The following is a 20,363-nucleotide window of genomic DNA, read 5'->3' as shown; positions in this document are numbered from 1 at the left end:
GGTGGGTATTCCTTTGCGTGTGGCCCTCTACTTAAAATTACAGGTCCTCGACTTACGACCACAAGCAAGGTGGTTGTTAATTGAGTCAGGCCTGATTTTACACTGTATGTTGCCATGGTCATTCGCCTTCCCTTCCCCTGCCGTCTATTTTTTTCTTCCTTCCTTCCTCCTTTCCTTCTTTTCCTCCCTGCCCACCCTCCCTCCCTCCCTCCCTTCAATGCCCCTTCTCCTGCCCTCTATTTTTCTTCCTTCCTTCCTCCTTTCCTTCCTTCCCTCCCTTTCTTCGATCCCTTGCCCCATATCTTTCTTTCCTTCTTTCCTCCCTCCCTCCCTTCCTTCAATCCCCCTTCCCCTGCCCTATCTTTTCTTCCTTCCCTCCTTCCCTCCCTCCGATCTCCTACCCTATAACTTTCTTTCCTTCTTTCCTTCCTTCCCCCCTTCCTTCAATCCTCCTTCCCCTGCCCTATCTTTCCTTCCTTCCCTCCCTCCCTTCGATTTCTTGCCCTATAGCTTTCTTTTCTTCCTTCCTTCCTCCCTCCCTCCCATCCCCTGCCCCATATCTTTCTTTCCTTCTTTCCTCCCTCCCTCCCTCCCTTTGATCCTCCTTCCCTGCCCTCTATTTTTCTTCCCTCCTTTCCTTCCTCCCTTCCCTCCCTTTCTTCAATCCCTTGCCCTATATCTTTCTTTCCTTCTTTCCTTTCTCCCTCCCTTCCTTCAATTCCCCTTCCCCTTTCCTTCCTTCCTTCTCTCCCTCCGATTTCCTGCTCTATAGCTTTCTTTTCTTCTTTCCTTCCTCCCTCCCTCCCTCCCTCCCTTCCTTCAATTCCCGTTCCCCTGCCCTATCTTTCCTTCCTTCCTTCCCTCCCTCCGATTTTCTGCCCTATAGCTTTCTTTTCTTCTTTCCTTCCTTCCTCCCTCCCTCCCTTCGATCCCCTGCCCCATATCTTTCTTTCCTTCCTTCCTCCATCTCTCCCTCCCTTCCTTCGATCCCCCTGCCCTATCTTTCCTTCCTTCCCTCCCTCCAATCTCCTGCCCTCTAGTTTTCTTTTCTTCTTTCCTTCCTTCCATTCCTCCTTCCATTCCCCCCTCCATCCCTCCCTCCATCCCCCCTCTCTCTCATGGTGCTAAGACCTGAGATGCTCCTGTCCATGCTATTCCCAAAAACGAACTTTTTTCAAGATACGAAGCGACGTCTCCCTTAGGAGAAAAGTCCAGCTTGAAAGCGTGGGACATGTCAGTTGTTGAAGTGGCGAGGAAAGCTTTTTATTTTTAAATGCAAACTACACTGGCTTTTTTAAGGAAAGGTTTAGGGAAACAGTATTAATGGCTGCTTGCAGTGTTTCTCCCCCTTGGCAACTGGAAGACGCGTAGAGGAATCCTGGGAGTTGAAGCCCACCCCTCTTAAAAGTGGCCTAGATTGAGAAACACGGATTTAGATACTTCGAAGAAGCAAATAATCACTCGGCTTCAGTTCCTAGACTTCGCAGAAGAACCACTTGAGCTAGTCCAGTTTGACCAGTTTAACCAGTTGAAATCAAAGCTTTCCCAGCAGATGACGGATTTCCTCTTACAGAATTGATAACTGAAATGATCCCAAAATTTCTAGACTTTTCTTTTTTTATTTAAAAGAAAATTGGCTAGAGAAATTATAAGTGAGTTTCTCTCTACATTTTTACACCAGTTGTGGCAAGCTTTCTTAGTTTGCTCTATCCAATATCCTCTGCGTTTCTGTCTTTCTTCCACGTGGCCAAAGGGGGGGAAATATAGTGCCGCCTCTAGCAAGATTAACACTACAGGTAGTCCTCGACTTCCGACCAGAATTGAGCCCAACATTTCTGCTGTTAAGTGAAGACATTAGTAAAGTGAATTTTGCCTCATTTTATAATCTTTCCTGCCACAGTTGTTAAGTGAGTCACATTTGTTAAGTGAATCAGGTTTCACTTCAACAGCATTTCTGTTGTTAAGTGAAGACATTAGTAAAGTGAATTTTGCCTCATTTTACAATCTTTCCTGCCACAGTTGTTAAGTGAGTCACATTTGTTAAGTGAATCTGGTTTTACTTCAACAACATTTCTGTTGTTAATGAAACATTTGTTAAGTGAATTTTGCCCCATTTTGACTTTTCTTGCCATGGTTGTTAAGTGAATCACTGACGTTCTTAGGTTTGTCACACGGTTGTTAAGCAAATCACTGAAGTTCTTAATTTTGTCACATGGTTGTTGAGTGAATCACTGACATTCTTAAGTTTGTCATATGGTTGTTGAGTGAATCACTGACGTTCTTAAGTTTGTCACCAGTTGTTAAGCGAATCACTGACGTTCTTAATTTAGTCACATGGTTGTTGAGTGAATCACTGACGTTCTTAAGTTTGTCACACAGTTGTTAAGTGAATCACTGAAGTTCCTAAATTTGTCTCATGGTTGTTGAGTGAATCACTGACGTTCTTAAGTTTGTCACATGGTTGTTAAGCGAATCACTGAAGTTCTTAAGTTTGTCTCACGGTTGTTAAGTGAATCTGGCTTTCCCCATTGACTTTGCTTGTCAGTAGGTCGCGAAAGAGGAATCACCTCAAACCTCAAACCTCACGTGACCCTGGGACACTGCGTCCGTCATAAATATGAATCAGTTCCCAAGTGCCTGAATTTTGATCACGTGATCATGGGGATGCTACAATCGTCATTAGTGTGAAAAACGGTCGTAAATCACTTTTTTCACTCCCATTGTAACTTTGAATGGTCACTAAATGAACTGTTGTAAGTTGAGGACTACTTGTATGGTGTTATAAACCAGGATGCCTTCCTTCAGCTCGCGATGTTGGGTTTTCTGTGTTCACTTTCCTTTAAAAATGATTTATTGCAATTTTTTTTTAAAATCAGATAAAACAGAAGTAAGAAAAAGCTTTAAAAAACCATTTTTGAAAGCCTATGCAGATGCCTTACAGATGATATAATTCAGCATAAATATTAAAATTATGAGGTTTATTACTAAAATAAAACAGAAAACAACCCTCCCAAGAATAAATATATTAATTGCCTGCATGTGCCTCTCAGATAGATAACATATATTAACATATATATATATATATATATATATATATATATATATATATATATATATATATATATATATATATATATATATATATATATATATATATATATATATATATATAACAATGATTTATTCTTGTACAATATTATAGAATCTATACTATACCAAAGGGAAACGTTGTGTCATATTTTGATTGGCAGGACAAAAAAAATAGCCTTTTTAATCATTGATATATTACAGGTAGTCCTCGACTTACGACCACAATTGAAAACCAACTTTTCTCTTGCTCAGCCAAACAATGGTGATGCGAATTTTGCCCCATTTTTACAACCTTCCTTGCCACAGTTGTTAAGTGAGTCACCTGGTTGCTAAGTGAAACCGACTTCCCTATTTGACTTTGCTTGTCAAAAGGTTGCAAAACGGGACCCCGGGACCCTGCAACCGTCATAAATATGAGTCAGTTGCCCAGTGCCTGAATTATGATCACACAATGCGGGGAATATTGCAGCGGTTGTGCATGTGAAAAACAACGACAAGTCACTTTTTTCAGGGGCGTCGTAAGCCGAGGACTACCTTTTAAAGATTTCTTCAGTCCTCACCTTAACGTCCGAACTGAGATTTCCTCAGTTACAATCCTAAAATTCTCTTCCTGGGTCATAACAAAGTCACATTCTTCTCTTTAATAGGAAAAGTTTTTTTCTCCTGGACTGTAAAAATAGATAATGACTATTTCTACTCTTCAAGTGTATTTTCCATTACACAAAAAGCACTATTAATAAAAACAGGGGGAAAAAGAGACGTATTTCTGATTTGTGTTTCATTGCTGTGTTCGAATCATGGTGTGTTGTGGCCCTTCCAGCAGCCGAATTGGAGGAGAGAGAGAGAGAGGGAGGGAGGTAGGGAGAGAGAGGGAGGGAGAGAAAGAGGGAGGGAGAGAGAGAAGGAGAGAGAGAGAGAAGGAGGGAGGGAGAGAGAGAGAGAAGGAGAGACAGAAGGAGAGAGAGAGAAGGAGAGAGAGGGAGAGAGAGGGAGAGAAGAAGAGAGAAAGAAGAGAGAGAGAAGGAGAGGGAGAAGGAGAGAGAGAGAAGGAGAGAGAGAGAGGGAGAGAGAGAGAAGGAGAGAGAGAGAGGGAGAGAGAAGGAGAGAGAGAAGGAGAGAAAGAGAGAGAGAAGGAGAGAGAAGGAAGGAGGGAGGGAGAGAGAAGGAGAGGGGGAGAGAGAGAAGGAGAGAGAGAGAGAAGGAGAGAGAGAGAAGGAGAGAGAGAGAGAGAAGGAGAGAGAGAAGGAGAGAGAGAGAGAGAGAAGGAGAGAGAAGGAAGGAGGGAGGGAGAGAGAAGCAGAGGGGGAGAGAGAGAAGGAGAGAGAGAGAGAAGGAGAGAGAGAAGGAGAGAGAGAGAGAGAAGGAGAGAGAGAAGGAGGGAGAGGGAGAGAGAGGGAGAGAAGAAGAGAGAGAAAGAAGGAGAGAGAGAGAAGGAGAGAGAGGAGAGAGAGAAGGAGAGAGAGAAGGAGAGAGAAGGAAGGAGAGAGGGAGAGAGAGAAGGAGAGAGAGAGAGAGAAGGAGAGAGAGAGAAGGAGAGAGACAGGAGAGAGGGAGAGAAGAAGAGAGAGAAAGAAGGAGAAAAAGAGAAGGAGAGAGAGAAGGAGAGAGAGAGAAGGAGAGAGAAGGAGGGAGGGAGGGGAGAGAGAGAGAGAGAAGGAGAAAAAGAGAAGGAGAGAGAGAAGGAGAGAGAGAGAAGGAGAGAGAGAATCTATGGCACATGTGCCACAGGTGGCACGCGCAGCCATTTGTTAGGGCACGCAAGGCGCTGCCTTGTCTTCTGGGCAGCGCGAATACGCCCACTGGCCAACTGACTTCGGCCTTCTTTTGAGGCTGTTTTTCGCCCTCCAGAGGCTTCCTTGAAAAACTGGCCCTACAAACAAACCGGAAGTCACTCCGGTTTGCTCGTAGGGCCGTTTTTTGCCCTCCGGAGCCTTAGGGAAGCCTCCTGAAGGCTCCACAGGTTGAAAATCGGCCCTACGGACAAACCGGAAGTCACCATTCCTGAACTTCTGGGTTCCCCATAGGTCCGTTTTTTGCTCTCCGGAGCCTTCAGGGAAGCTGTTGAGGCCTCCAGAGGGCATCTGGGTGGGGGAGGCTGTTTTCACCCTCCCTAGGCTCCTAGAAAGCCTCTGGAACCTGGGGAGAGTGACAAAACAATGCCAAAAGCGGGGTGGTCGCTGGTCATGCGCAGGCGTGCGGGTGTGTGTGTGTGTCGCGCGCATAGCATTATGGGTATGGCATGCCCGTGCACGACCCACCCCTGCACTCCCCCCACTTTTGGCACAGGAGCCATCACTGGTCTAGTGCCTGATGCGTGGATGTGCAGAAAGCAGAGGAGAGGGGAGGAGAGCAGTGGAAATCTATGGGCCGGTCCTTGGGATGGAAGAGCCACCGCTGCTAGCGAAGCCCCACCTTAGCTGTGGGAATAAAAGGCAGGAGGCGAAGATGAATAGATGTGTGCAAATATAGTTTATCTATGGATGCAGAATATATTAGCAATAGCTCTTAGATTTATATACCACTTCATGGTGCTTTTCTAGCCCTCTCTAAGCGGTTTACAGAGCCAGCCTCTTGCCCCCAACAATCTGGGTCCTCATTTGATATATATCTATATCTATATCTATATCTATATCTATATCTATATCTATATCTATATCTATATCTATATCTATATCTATATCTATATCTATATCTATATCTATATCTATATCTATATCTATATCTATCTATCTATCTATCGATCGATCGATCGATAGATAGATAGATAGATAGATAGATAGAGATAGATAGATAGAGATAGAGATAGATAGATAGATAGATGATAGATAGATAGAGATAGATAGATAGATAGATAGATAGATAGATAGAGATAGAGATAGATAGATAGATAGATAGATAGATAGAGATAGATAGATAGATAGATAGATAGATAGATGATAGATAGAGATAGATAGATAGATAGAGATAGATAGATAGATAGATAGATAGAGATAGATAGATAGATAGATAGATAGATAGATAGATAGATAGATAGATGATAGAGATAGATAGATAGATAGATAGATAGATAGATAGATAGATAGATAATAGATAGATGATAGAGAGAGATAGAGAGAGATAGAGATAGATAGATAGATACTGTAGATACAGAAAAAGAGAAAGAGAATAAGGGCAAAAGAATGAGAGAGAGAATGAGAAAGAGAAAGAATGAGAAAGAGAAAGAGAAAGAGAAAGAATGAGAGAGAATTATTAATATATTAAAATACGCCTAACATCCTTAAAGAGACGTGGTGGCGCAGTTGCTAAGACACTGAGCTTGTCGATCAGAAAGGCTGGCTGTTTGGCAGTTCGAATCCCCAGCGCCGCGTAACGGAGTGAGCTCCCGTTACTTGTCCCAGCTTCTGCCAACCTAGCCGTTCGAAAGCACGTAAAAATTGCAAGTAGAAAAATAGGAACCACCTTTGGTGGGAAGGGAACAGCGTTCCGTGCGCCTTTGGCGTTTAGCCATGCTGGCCCCATGATCACGGAGACGTCTTCCGACAGCGCTGGCTCTTCAGTTTAGGAACAAAGATGAGCACCGCCCCCTAGAGTCGGGAACGACTAGCACATATGTGTGAAGGGAACCTTTACCTTTAATCTTATCAAGTAAACATGGTGAAGGTCTATCACGGATGTGAAAATTCTGCCATGTATCAGATTTCTTTAAAAAAGAAAACACCCTGTTTTTATTTACTTCTTTTATCTGATCCCCCAGGAAAGGAGCAGGAAAAAATTAGCGCATGGATTTCTAAATGGACACGCATCATTCTAAGTGGGTTTTTTTTTTCTGCCTCTATCAAAAGGACAAAGGTTTTTTTTTCTTAATGGAAGAAAAATTCTTTTAAAATTTATTCCCCATTTGCCCCTACTTATTGCAACAGCTCTTAAGTGAAAAGAGATTAGCTTGAATATTAATATTGCTATTTTTTTAAATGGATCGCTCTGTTCTACTGAGTGGTTTCAATCTTTCTTTCTTTCTTTCTTTCTTTCTTTCTTTCTTTCTTTCTTTCTCTCTCTTTCCCTCCCTCCCTCCCTCCTTCCTTCCTTCCTTCCTTTCGGTGGTGTCAGTGGCTAATGGATTTTTAAAGAGGGATTTTTGAACAGTTTCTCCTATTTTTTTTCCCCAGCTACGAAAAAGGATTAATATTTGTGCATTTCCCTTCATTCAACTTGAAAATAAAATTCGGAGAGGTGTGGTTTGTGTTATACATATATGATCTGGATTCTAAGACTCTGCACCTGGATTCATACAGCACATTAATTAATTACAATGTAGTCCGTGACTTACAACTGTGATTGAGATCCACACTTCTGTCACTAAGCAAGACAGTCATTAAGTGAGTTTTGTGCCCCATTTTACAACCTTTCTTGCCGCCACAGTTCTTAAATGAATCACCACAGCTGCTAAATTAATAACATGGTTAAGCTTCCCCCAATGGCTTGTCGGAAGGTGGCACTGGGGGATCACCTGACCTTGGGATGCCCGTCAGAAATATGAGTCAGTTGTCGAGTGTCTGAATTTTGATCATGTGACTACAGGGACGCTGCAACAGTCGTAAGTGTAGAAAACGATCCTGGGGCGCTTGTAACTTCGAATGGTCACTAAATGAATTGTTGTAAGCCGAAGACTGTGTTTTGTTTTAAATTTACTTATACATTTTTCTTTAACATCTGTGAATGCTTAATAAACAGTGTATTTTCTGGCTCAATTTACTTATACATAATGATAGTAATAATAATATTATTTACTTGTATATATAGTGGTATTCTTCCAACTTCTAATTTCTACCTTTATTATCGAATCATTGGTAAAACAAATCCCATGTTTAAAATATTCTGCATCTTCTTTGTCCTTTATCTTTCATGTTAACCTATCCATTTCCACACAATCCAATATTTTTTTAAAATTATATTTTCATCTGTAGGAATTTTACAGTGTTGTTCAAATACAATTCTCACTGTTGTCAAAACATGTAATCTTCCTCCTCCTCCTCCTCTTCTTCATATATATATGAATATATATACTGGCTCTCTCTGTGTGTGTTTGTGTGTGTGTGTTCCAGCATAACTCTGGAACGCCTTGAGCAATTTCAACCAAACTTGGTACACAGATGATTTACTCTCTGGAAAAAAAAAAATACTTGTGGGGGTAAGACATACCTAAAACCCCAGGGGGTGGGGCTGTTCTGTTAAGATACAGCCTGTTGTATTAAAATGGCTTCTACTGTACTGCGCTTAAAATGGCTTCTACTGTACAAGCACAGTGGAGTTGCCATGGTAATGGCTTCACAGTACTCCACAAGGGGGCTCCCTCTGGTAAGGGGGAAAATCCAACATAAGAAATTACGTTTGGTCCGGACATTTCTCCCCCATATAAATAAATACTCAGAGAACACCGGGTTATCAACTAGAATTAAATATATGTTCCCTTTGTCATATTTTCCTGGCAATATATATGACAAAAATATTTCTGGCTTTAAACCTATGGGTTGCTTTATCATTTTCTCTAAACATTTATGTATTTTCATCCAGAAATGTTGGAAATGCAATTGGATAATGGGCACATACCATCATATGTAGTGGACATGCCCGGAGGCAAAACAAATTTTGGACTACCTGTGTTTCTTAAACGCTCTTTCTCTTGCCTGTTCCCTTCAATTCCACCAGGTAATTCCCGATTGGAAAGAGCAAGAATGGTCCTCGGAGAAGCCGCAAAATTACGCCGGGATTTTCCATTTCCAATTCTGGCGTTTTGGCCGCTGGATCGACGTGGTGATTGACGACCGCCTGCCAACCCTCCACAATCAACTCATCTACTGCCATTCCAACTCCAAGAACGAGTTGTGGTGCGCTTTGGTGGAAAAAGCGTACGCGAAGTAAGGAAACGCCGGGGATTGCGTATCCTACCCGCTTTTCCTGACCTAGGGGGGGTCCCACAGATCCTATGTGGAATCTATATGGGATGGGATCCCACAGATCCTATCTGGCAAAAGGCAGTTAGTCTTTCAAATCTCCAGAACTGTAAAGTATACAAACTTGAAATTTGGCACATGTGTTCCTCTTGGCTTCTAGGTGCTTGCTAAGAAAGGATTTTTCAAAATGACCATCCGATCATCATTATTTCTTATAAGTATTATATTAACACGGGTCGATGCTAAGGAGTTAGACATTCTACTTCCCCTCCCCAGCTGAAAGGAACTCTGTTCCAACTGCCAGTTGCCTTATATTAACACGGGTCAATGCTAAGGAGTTAGACATTCTACTCCCCCTCCCCAACTGAAAGGAACTCTGTTCCAACTGCCAGTTGCCTTATATTAACAAGGTCTGATGCTAAGGAGTTAGACATTCTACTCCTCCTCCCCACCTGAAAGGAACGCTGTTCCAACTGCCAGTTGCTTTATATTAACACGGGTCAATGCTAAGGAGTTAGACATTCAATTCCGCCTCCCCACCTGAAAGGAACTCTGTCCCAACTGCCAGTTGCCTTATATTAACACAGTCTGATGCTAAGGAGTTAGACATTCTACATCCCCTCCCCACCTGAAAGGAACTCTGTTCCAACTGCCAGTTGCCTTATATTAACAGGCTCTGATGCTAAGGAGTTAGACATTCTACTCCTCCTCCCCACCTGAAAGGGACTCTGTTCCAACTGCCAGTTGCCTTATATTAACACGCTCTGATGCTAAGGAGTTAGACATTCTACTCCCCCTCCCCACCTGAAAGGGACTCTGTTCCAACTGCCAGTTGCCTTATATTAACACGCTCTGATGCTAAGGCGTTATGCATTCTACATTAATTTTCAAGCTTTAAGTATCAAGCCCGACCACATAGTTTCGTAGCGAAGCACGGGTATCCAGCTAGCAGCATATATGAATGGCTTACCCTGTCAGTGTTGGTGGAAGCGTTCTTAGTGGCTCTTAGAGCCGAGGTGGCGCAGTGGTTAGAGTGCAGTACTGCAGGCCACTTCAGCTGACTGTTATCTGCAGTTCGGCGGTTCAAATCTCACCGGCTCAAGGTTGACTCAGCCTTCCATCCTTCCGAGGTGGGTGAAATGAGGACCCAGACTGTGGGGGCGATTTGCTGACTCTGTAAACCGCTTAGAGTGGGCTGAAAGCCCTATGAAGCGGTATATAAGTCGAACTGCTATTGCTATTGCTTTGTGGTGGTTCTTAGTGGTCCCTGATATAGCTGATTGCTGTTTAAACAGAGAGCAAACCCCACTCCCTTCTAGCACTGATGATGTTTCCTAGTTGGATAACGAAACGTCTGAATCCAGCCGAATCGAGAGAGCACCAAAAACTCCACAGTTCAACCCTGAATTACAGATATTTTCTTTTGTTGAAATGCCTTTTTCTCCTTTTTTTTAGTGGCCTTCTTTTGCCTAACCTCTTGCTGGCACTTGTCAATCATGTTCGCAATGAGAATTCACACACACACACACACACACACATACACACGCTCCCACAATTGAGCCCCAGATCTCTCTTGCTAAGTGAGACAGTCGTTAGGTGAATCTTGACTTCCCCACTGATTTTGCTTCTCGCCAAAGGCGATCAGATGATCCGCCTTTGGACACGGCGACTCTCCTTAAGTACATGCCGGTTGCCAACCCGTGAATTTTGATCTCGTGACCATGGGCATGCAGCGAAGGTCGTAAGTGCGAGGATCGGTCGTAACTTTGAGGAGCCGTTGTAAGTGCGAGGAACAGTTCTGAATGGGAAATCTCTTTTGTCAATTCGCAAAGCACTTCCATGTCTGTTATTGAGTTGCCATGGGAAAAATGGAGCTCATTCCACGCATACCTTCGGCCAGGGTCGGATCTCACATTACCACAGCAGGCTTGTGAGGCGTGGAATTCTACAACCTGCTGGAGCACCTCATTGGGTAATGTGATTTATGACACAGACTGAGGGGAGAAGGGAAACGGGCAAAGTTCAGCCGTAAATTATGTGACGTCGGATCTGACTCAGCTCGGGTGATTGCCAAAATATTATTCCTAATAAATGACTGGATTTCCTTTGAAACTTGGCTCGAGGCTCCTGAATTAATTAGGGCATCTTTCGGAAACCTGACGTCTTTCTTATTCTACTCCTAGACTCTCCGGATGCTACGAAGCCTTAGATGGAGGCAACACGGGCGATGCCTTGGTGGATTTTACTGGGGGGGTCTCGGAACCGATCGACCTGGTCGAAGGAGGCTACGCCAACGACGAAGCCAAGCGGACCCTCCTTTTCGAGAGGGTGCTGAAGGTCCATAACCGAGGAGGCCTCATCAGCTGCTCCATCAAAGTAAGAAGGTCTGGTCAGTAGACGCAAAAAAGGAACTATACAGCCTACCAACCTACCAAAAACGAGTTTGATTTTTGGTTTTTATAGAACACTGTAAAAAAATAGACTAGAAAGTTAAAATAAGCACACAAAAAAATAGTAAGAGAACAGCTGTCTGATCTTGATGAATACAAATCACCGGGTTGCATTAACAGAGGGATACAATCAAGATCAAGAGAGGTACTAATACCTCTCTGTAAAGCTTTTGTAAGGCCACACCTAGAGTAGTGCATCCAGTTTTGGTCTGCAGAGTATAAGAGCAAACCAAGAGGATGAGAGGACTGAAGCTATCCTCTGAAGCTGCGTCCAGTGCCAGGTTTGTAGTCCTTCCTTCCTCTCCTTCTTCCCTCTCTCCCTCCCTCCTTTTCCTTTTTCTTTCTTTCTTTCTTTCTTTCTTTCTTTCTTTCTTTCTTTCTTTCTTTCTTTCTTTCTTTCTTTCTTTCTTTCTTCCTTCCTTCCTTCCTTCCTTCCTTCCTTCTTTTCCTTTCCTTTCCTTTCCTCTTTCTTTCTTTCTTTCTTTCTTTTTCTTTCTTTCTTTCTTTCTTTCTTTCCTTCTTTCTTTCTTTCTTCTTCCTTCTTTTCTTTCCTTTCCTTTCCTCTTTCTTTCTTTTCTTCCTTCCTTCCTTCTTTCCTTTCCTCTTTTTTCCTTCCTTTCTTCCTTCCTTCCTTCCTTCCTTCTTTCCTTTCCTTTCCTTTCCTTTCCTCTTTCTTTCTTTCCTTCTTTCTTTCTTCCTTCCTTCCTTCTTTCCTTTCCTTTCCTCTTTCTTTCTTTCTTTCTTTCTTTTCTTCCTTCTTTCCTTCCTTCTTTCCTTTCCTTTTTCTTCCTTCCTTCCTTCCTTCCTTCCTTCTTTCCTTTCCTTTCCTCTTTCTTTCTTTCCTTCTTTCTTTCTTCCTTCCTTTCTTCCTTCTTTCCTTTCCTCTTTCTTTCTTTCTTTTCTTCCTTCCTTCCTTCCTTCTTTCCTTTCCTCTTCCTTCCTTCCTTCCTTTCCTTCCTTCCTTCCTTCCTTTCCCTTCCCTTCCTCTTTCTTTCTTTCTTTCTTTCTTTCTTTCTTTCTTTCTTTCTTTCTTTCTTTCTTTCTTTCCCTTCCCTTCCCTTCCCTTCCTCTTTCTTTCTTTCTTTCTTTCTTTCTTTCTTTCTTTCTTTCTTTCTTTCTTTCTTTCTTTCTTTCTTTCTTTCTCAGCACAACCCCCCTCCTCCGTTTTCGGCCTAGCAGGCTTCAGGGAGCAAAAATGGACGCCCCTCCCCCCTACTCCCACGTTTCCAGGGAACCTGTAGTAAAAAAAAATGTTTAAAAAGTAAAAAAGAATAAGTTCCGTAACTCAGCTGTGCGACGTGCGATCGACGGATGGTTTTTTTTTTTTTTAAATACTTTTTCTAGTATTTTTTTACTACCGGTTCGGGCAAACCGGCCCGAACCGGTAGCATTTCCGCCCTGGTTCCCCCCTAAAACACCGAATCCATGCGTTCTCTTTTCCAGGCCGTGTCAGCTGCCGATATGGAAGCTCGGCTGGCCTGTGGCCTGGTGAAAGGCCACGCCTACGCAGTCACCGACGTCAGGAAAGTCCGCCTCGGCCACGGCTTGCTGGCCTTCTTCAAGTCTGAAAAGCTGGACATGATCCGCTTGAGGAACCCTTGGGGGGAGCGAGAGTGGACCGGCCCCTGGAGCGACACGTAAGTCTGACTGGGGCATCATCCGTCCACATGGGCCCCAGATGTCTTGTAGTCATCCATGTTTTCTTCTTTCTCATGCAGGCACAGACACCGGTTGAGGGAATCTTGTTCTTGCTTATTAAGAATATTTATTTTAATTTTGTTTATCGTATCTATCATCCTCATTTAACGACCCCATAATCCCCTGCGGGGTGGAGTCTGAGCAGCTGAATGGAGCTGAGTGTTTTACTGGCCGGATGTCCATCCTGTCGCCAGTGTGGAGTTTTGTTCGGCAGATACACTCTCAGTGTGGCCCAGGGAGAGCAATATCTGCCCCTCCCTAGGATCGAACTCACACTCTATAATATTTCATTTCTATATTTACACACCTTTATACACAGTTCTATATATATTTATATATATATATATATATATTGTTTTTTGGCTTCATTAATTTTATTCTTGTTTTGCAGTCATTTGTACCAATTGTTCCAAATTTCATAATATTCCGACTCTTATTTATCTTTTAATTTCAGTGTTAATGTGTCCATCTCTGCACAATCCAAAGGTTTTTTTATCACTAATTCATCCGAGGGGGTATTATTTTGTTTCCAGCATTGGGCAAATGCTATTCTAGCTGTAGTTAGCAGATATGTTAATATGTACTTAATTTGTATATTTCCCTTTGATTATTCCCAGCAGAAAGATTTCGGGTTTGTATTTTATCTGTTCTCCTGTAATTTCTTGCACCCATTTCCAAATTTTTGTCCAATATTTCTGTGTTTCCGGGCAGGTCCACCATATGTGTTAATAAGTCCCTTGTACTTTTTTACACTTCCAGCAGGTCGGTTTCATGTTTGGGTACATTTTAGCCAATCTTGTTGGTGGTAAATGCCAACGATAAAACATTTTATATATATTTTCTTTAAGTGCTGCTGATCGTGTTAGTTTATAATTTGTGTTCCAAATTCTTTCCCAATGCAATAGATCTATGTTGTAGCCAAAGTTTTTGGCCCACGCCAACCTTTAACTTTTTCTTCTTCTAATGTTACTTCTAATAAATATTTGTAAATGTTCGTTATGAATTTACTTTCTGGGCCAATTAAAATTTTCTCCATTTGTTGTAATTCTGTGTATATTCCATATTCTTTTACGTCTTTTTGTATCTCGATTGTAGTTGGAGATATAGCCACCAATCTATATTTATATTTTGCCCCTTTAATTCTGGATTTGTTTTGAAATTCCCTGGGCTGTCTAAAATTTCACTCCAAAAACTTATTTTTCATTTTCCAGCTCGGAGGAATGGCAGAAAGTCAGCACCAGTGAACGAGAGAGACTCGGAATGACCGTGGAGGACGATGGAGAGTTTTGGTGAGCGTCTTAGGCAAAGAAAATTAATGGGGATGGTTTAGTGAATCAATCTTAAGCAATATGCTGGCAGAGCTTTCATATATATATAACAGGATATATATTTCGACGAAGTCTCATTCGTCATCTTCAGGCTGCTTCAGGCTTGGTGTTTCCAGGAGTAGGAAGTAACCAAGGAAAGATGGCCTAATTAGAGCAATGAAACGTGAGATGTTCCAGAATCGACTGTCCAGTTCTTCTCTTCCTAAGGATGGCTTTTGATGACTTCTGTACGTACTTCACCGACATCATCAAATGCCGCCTGATGAACACGTCCTACCTGAGCATCCATAAGACATGGGAAGAAGCCGTCTTGAAGGGCGCCTGGACGCGGCATGAAGACCCCTTGAAGAACCGTTCCGGGGGCTGCGTCAACAACCGGGATACCTTCCTGCAAAACCCCCAGGTAAGAAGGTCAAGAGGGAGATCGAGGAAGGCGTGAGAGCAATCCAACATTGGCAAGTTTAAGGTATGTGGTCCTCAACTCAACCTAAATAGATAGTCCTCACCTTAAAACAGTTCATTTAGTGACCATTCAAAGTTACAAGGGCGCTAGAAAAAGTGACTTGAAGGTAGGTGGATTTCAACTCAACCTTCTCAACCCATCCAAGTCACCAAAGTTGAGAATTCTGGAAGTTGAAATCCACCCATCTTGAAGTTGTTAAGGTTGAGAAGGTTGAAAATTCTGGGAGTTGAAGTCCACATATCTTAAAGGTCAAGAGGGAGATCGAGGAAGGCGTGAGAGCAATCCAACATTGGCAAGTTTAAGGTATATGGTCCTCAACTCAACTTTCTCAACCCATCTTCAAGTCGCCAAGGTTGAGAAGGTTGAGAGTTCTGGGAGTTAAAGTCCTCCCATCTTGAAGTTGTTAAGGTTGAGAAGGTTGGGAATCCTGGGAGTTAAAGTCCTCCCATCTTGAAGTTGTTAAGATTGAGAAGGTTGGGAATTCTGGGAGTTGAAGTCCACTCATCTTGAAGTTGTGAAAGTTGAGAAGGTTGAGAATTCTGGGAGTTGAAGTCCATCCATCTTAGTTTCCAAGGTTGAAAACACTGGTTTGTAGATCCACTCAAGAGGTTCACCCAACAAGTCTTCTCCAACCGAGATACCACAAGCTCCTCCTTTCGTTCTTCCCCTAGAATGTGACAACATTACGTAGTTCCCAAACACACACACACACACACAGCAACGGGAAGGCTAAATAGATAGTCCTCACCTTAAAACAGTTCATTTAGTGACCATTCAAAGTTACAAGGGCGCTAGAAAAAGGTGACTTGAAGGTCGGTGGATTTCAACTCAACCTTCTCAACCCATCTTCAAGTCGCCAAAGTTGAGAAGGTTGAGCATTCTGGAAGTTGAAGTCCACCCATCTTGAAGTTGTTAAGGTTGAGAAGGTTGAAAATTCTGGGAGTTGAAGTCCACATATCTTAAAGGTCAAGAGGGAGATCGAGGAAGGCGTGAGAGCAATCCAACATTGGCAAGTTTAAGGTATATGGTCCTCAACTCAACTTTCTCAACCCATCTTCAAGTCGCCAAGGTTGAGAAGGTTGGGAATCCTGGGAGTTAAAGTCCTCCCATCTTGAAGTTGTTACGGTTGAGAAGGTTGGGAATCCTGGGAGTTAAAGTCCTCCCATCTTGAAGTTGTTAAGGTTGAGAAGGTTGGGAATCCTGGGAGTTAAAGTCCTCCCATCTTGAAGTTGTGAAAGTTGAGAAGGTTGGGAATTCTGGGAGTTGAAGTCCACTCATCTTGAAGTTGTTAAGGTTGAGAAGGTTGGGAATTCTGGGAGTTGAAGTCCACTCATCTTGAAGTTGTGAAAGTTGAGAAGGTTGGGAATCCTGGGAGTTAAAGTCCTCCCATCTTGAAGTTGTTAAGGTTGAGAAGGTTGGGAATCCTGGGAGTTAAAGTCCTCCCATCTTGAAGTTGTTAAGGTTGAGAAGGTTGGGAATCCTGGGAGTTAAAGTCCTCCCATCTTGAAGTTGTTAAGGTTGAGAAGGTTGGGAATTCTGGGAGTTGAAGTCCACTCATCTTGAAGTTGTGAAAGTTGAGAAGGTTGAGAATTCTGGAAGTTGAAGTCCACATATCTTAAAGGTCAAGAGGGAGATCGAGGAAGGCGTGAGAGCAATCCAACATTGGCAAGTTTAAGGTATATGGTCCTCAACTCAACTTTCTCAACCCATCTTCATCGCCAAGCTTGAGAAGGTTGAGAGTTCTGGGAGTTAAAGTCCTCCCATCTTGAAGTTGTTAAGGTTGAGAAGGTTGGGAATCCTGGGAGTTAAAGTCCTCCCATCTTGAAGTTGTTAAGGTTGAGAAGGTTGGGAATTCTGGGAGTTGAAGTCCACTCATCTTGAAGTTGTGAAAGTTGAGAAGGTTGAAAATTCTGGGAGTTGAAGTCCATCCATCTTAGTTGCTAAGGTTGGAAAACACCGCATTACAGAGTATTGCTAAGTTCCTACATAGACACAGACCTCTCCGTTGTAGTTATACCTTTGATTTTGATTGTTTCTTATCTTATCTTTTGTGGCTTTATTACCTTGAGTTGCCTTTTTGTGGTGTCAAAATCGTTTGATTGCAGGTTTTATTATTGAGAATTACAACTGAGGCACACGCCTACCTTCTAACAATAGATTTTCAGGTTTTTCTCTCCTTGGTTTGTTGACCTGGATGGCTTCAAAGATCTGATTGTTGTGTGCCTCTCTTTTTCACCCAGTACATTTTTGATGTGAAGAAACCAGAGGACGAAGTCTTGGTTTGCATCCAGCAAAAGCCCAAACGGACCAGCCGGAAGGAAGGGAAGGGAGAAAACCTTGCCATAGGATTTGACATCTTCAAGGTATAAGCTTTGATGACCAACTTCTTCTTAGATGTTTGGAGGTGGCCAGAATGGAGCGTTCTGGTTTTAACTGGAGAACAGTGTTTCTCAACCATGGCCACTTGAAGGTGGATGGACTTCAACTCCCAGAAATCACCAAGATTGAGAAAGCTTGAGAATTCTGGGAGTTGAAATCGTACCATCTTCAAGTCACCAAGGTTGAGAAAGGTTGAGAATTCTGGGAGTTGAAGTCCTCCCATCTTCAAGTCATCAAAGTTGAGAATGGTTGAGAATTCTGGGAGTTGAAGTCCTCCCATTTTCAAGTCCCCAAGGTTGAGAAAGGTTGAGAAGATGAGAATTCTGGGAGTTGAAGTCCTCCCATCTTCAAGTCATCAAAGTTGAGAATGGTTGAGAATTCTGGGAGTTGAAGTCCTCCCATTTTCAAGTCACCAAGGTCAAGAAAGGTTGAGAAGGTGAGAAATCTGGGAGTTGAAGTTCTCCCATCTTCAAGTCACCAAGGTCAAGAAAAGTTGAGAAGGTGAGAAATCTGGGAGTTGAAGTTCTCCCATCTTCAAGTCCCCAAGGTCAAGGAAGGTTGAGAAGGTGAGAAATCTGGGAGTTGAAGTTCTCCCATCTTCAAGTCACCAAGGTTGAGAAACCCAGACATAATCCTTCTCCTAAATCCTTCTCTGATTTTTTTTTTATTACACCCAGGTGGAACTCAACCGGAGGTACCGAATGCACACCCTACAGACCAAGGTCGCCAGCTCCATCTACATCAACTCTCGTAGTGTCTTCTTCAGGATGGACCTGAAAGAGGGTCGCTATGTCATCATACCAACCACTTTCGAGGCTGGCCATGTAGCCGAATTCCTACTCAGACAGTTCACAGACGTGCCTTCTGACTTCCAGTAAGGACCCGGGGGCTTCCCTCAATCTTCCCTTCAGAAGAGGTTGGATGGGAGCAGATCAGAGGGATTGGGAAAAGGGGTTACTTTGACCAGGGTAGAAATCACCTTTGGAATTCACTGCCTCATGATGTTTTCCTACCAACTGGGAGGCCTTCCTATTCTCTTCTTTCTTTCTTTCTTTCTTTCTTTCTTTCTTTCTTTCTTTCTTTCTTTCTTTTTCTTTCCTTCCCCCTTTCCTTCTTTCCCTCCCTTCCTCCTTCCCCTTCTATTTCTTTCCTTCCCCCTTTTTCTTCCTCCTTCCGCTTCTATTTCTTTCCTTCCCCCTTTCCTTCTTTCCCTCCCTTCCTCCTTCCCCTTCTATTTCTTTCCTTCCCCCTTTTTCTTCCTCCTTCCCCTTCTATTTCTTTCCTTCCCCCTTTTTCTTCCTTCTTCCCCTTCTATTTCTTTCCTTCCCCCTTTTCCTTCCTCCTTCCCCTTCTATTTCTTTCCTTCCCCCTTTTCCTTCCTCCTTCCCCTTCTATTTCTTTCCTTCCCCCTTTTTCTTCCTCCTTCCCCTTCTATTTCTTTCCTTCCCCCTTTTCCTTCCTCCTTCCCCTTCTATTTCTTTCCTTCCCCCTTTTCCTACTTCCCTTCTTCCGCTTCTATTTCTTTCCTTCCCCCTTTTCCTTCCTCCTTCCCCTTCTATTTCTTTCCTTCCCCCTTTTCCTTCCTTCTTCCCCTTCTATTTCTTTCCTTCCCCCTTTTCCTTCCTTCTTCCCCTTCTATTTCTTTCCTTCCCCCTTTTCCTTCCTTCTGTCCCTCCCTACCTCTCCCTTTCCCCCTTCCCCTTCTATTTCCTTCCTTCCTTCCTATCTCATGCAAGAAATTTTGTACCTAGGGAACGAATATCTTAACCTACTGTACTTCTATTTATTTTTTCTTGCTAAATTGTTCAGCAACGAAGCCTTGCCAGAAGCAGCTCAGACTATAGAAATTAGGTGAAGTGAGGGGGACATCAGGATACGGCTTCATGCCATCCAACAAGTTTGCAGCAGCTGAAATGTGTAAATCTTACTCGGAGGCATGCCAGAGCCATCAATGTATGATTAATACATGATCAATATTGGTCCAGCACCTTCACAACGTTCACAGAACAGAATTAAACTGCTTCTCCAAATTCACCTGTGTTGCCTACCTGCAAACGTAGGTTTGGTTAGAGTTTGGATAAGCTGCCAGAACCTAACCAGGGTTAAAAACTTGCGTGGGTTGTGCAAATCCAGTCACTTGGTCTTTCAATGATCTGGTTATGCATCTTGTGTGAAGCCCACCGCATTTTACAGTTTCTTGTCTTGTTTAGCGACAATTCAGAGCTGCTTTTCTTTTGATGGTGCGTGAAGGTTCTCCCAGGTTGGGTCCTTGCTTCTAAAGGACATTCTTCTCCTGGCCTTCCAAATATCTGATGTCTCTTGGATTTCTCATCTTCTTTCTCCAGAGAACTGACTTTGGACGAGCCCCCCCACACTTGCTGGAGTGGAATATGTGGCTATCCCCATGTCGTGTCCCAAGTCCATGTCATCTCGGCTTCTGGGCTGAAGAACCAAGGCGCTGAAGAAGGTGCCAATATTGGTTTCAATCCAACCACGATCAAAGAGAAGGGAAATCAGGAAGCAGGTGTCTTCTTCTAAGCCCGTGTTTCTCAACCTTGGTAACCTGAAGATTCAACTCCCAGAATTCTCAACTCCCGGAATTGTCAACCTTCTTGACTTGAAGATGAGAGGACTTCAACTCCCAGAATTGGGAGTTGAAGTCCTCCCAACCTCAACTCAAGAAGGTTGAGAATTCTGGGAGTTGAAGTCCTCCCATCTTTGAGTTGTTACGGTTGAGAAGGCTGAGAATTCTGGGAGTTGAAGTCCTCCCATCTTCGAGTTGTTACGGTTGAGAAGGTTGAGAATTCTGGGAGTTGAAGTCCACCCAACTTCAAGTCACCAAGGTTGAGGAGCACTGTTCTAAGTAGTTGAAACATCTGGTGGAGGAGGAGGAGGAGGAGGAGAACTGTGGGGTCCTTGATGCTCTCTGAGGTTGGCTGTTTTCTTGCAGGCGTTTCATTACCCAACTAGGTAACTCTCAACTCATAAAACATTCCTGGCCTGC

At 43.1% G+C, this 20,363-nt stretch overlaps 1 protein-coding gene across 1 annotated transcript in view; it reads left to right on the top strand.

The window, feature by feature from the left end:
- Window positions 1-20,363, top strand: part of CAPN5 (calpain 5) — a 38,479-nt gene that overhangs the window by 14,512 nt on the left and 3,604 nt on the right. Inside the window, exons 3-10 of the mRNA XM_087722026.1 lie at window positions 8,797-9,005; window positions 11,225-11,417; window positions 12,935-13,128; window positions 14,401-14,478; window positions 14,725-14,920; window positions 17,221-17,343; window positions 18,037-18,233; window positions 19,705-19,826. Of these exons, the coding sequence (XP_087578152.1) occupies window positions 8,797-9,005; window positions 11,225-11,417; window positions 12,935-13,128; window positions 14,401-14,478; window positions 14,725-14,920; window positions 17,221-17,343; window positions 18,037-18,233; window positions 19,705-19,826 (1,312 nt within the window). The remainder of the gene's footprint in view (window positions 1-8,796; window positions 9,006-11,224; window positions 11,418-12,934; window positions 13,129-14,400; window positions 14,479-14,724; window positions 14,921-17,220; window positions 17,344-18,036; window positions 18,234-19,704; window positions 19,827-20,363) is intronic.

This window comes from Thamnophis sirtalis, unplaced genomic scaffold (assembly GCF_051295495.1).
Source record: "Thamnophis sirtalis isolate CommonGarterSnake01/CBP01778 unplaced genomic scaffold, rThaSir2_p1.2 scaffold_8, whole genome shotgun sequence".
In the NCBI taxonomy this organism is placed as follows: domain Eukaryota; kingdom Metazoa; phylum Chordata; class Lepidosauria; order Squamata; family Natricidae; genus Thamnophis; species Thamnophis sirtalis.
Note: the sequence above shows the minus strand (reverse complement) of the source record. Positions and strands in the feature narration are given on the sequence as shown.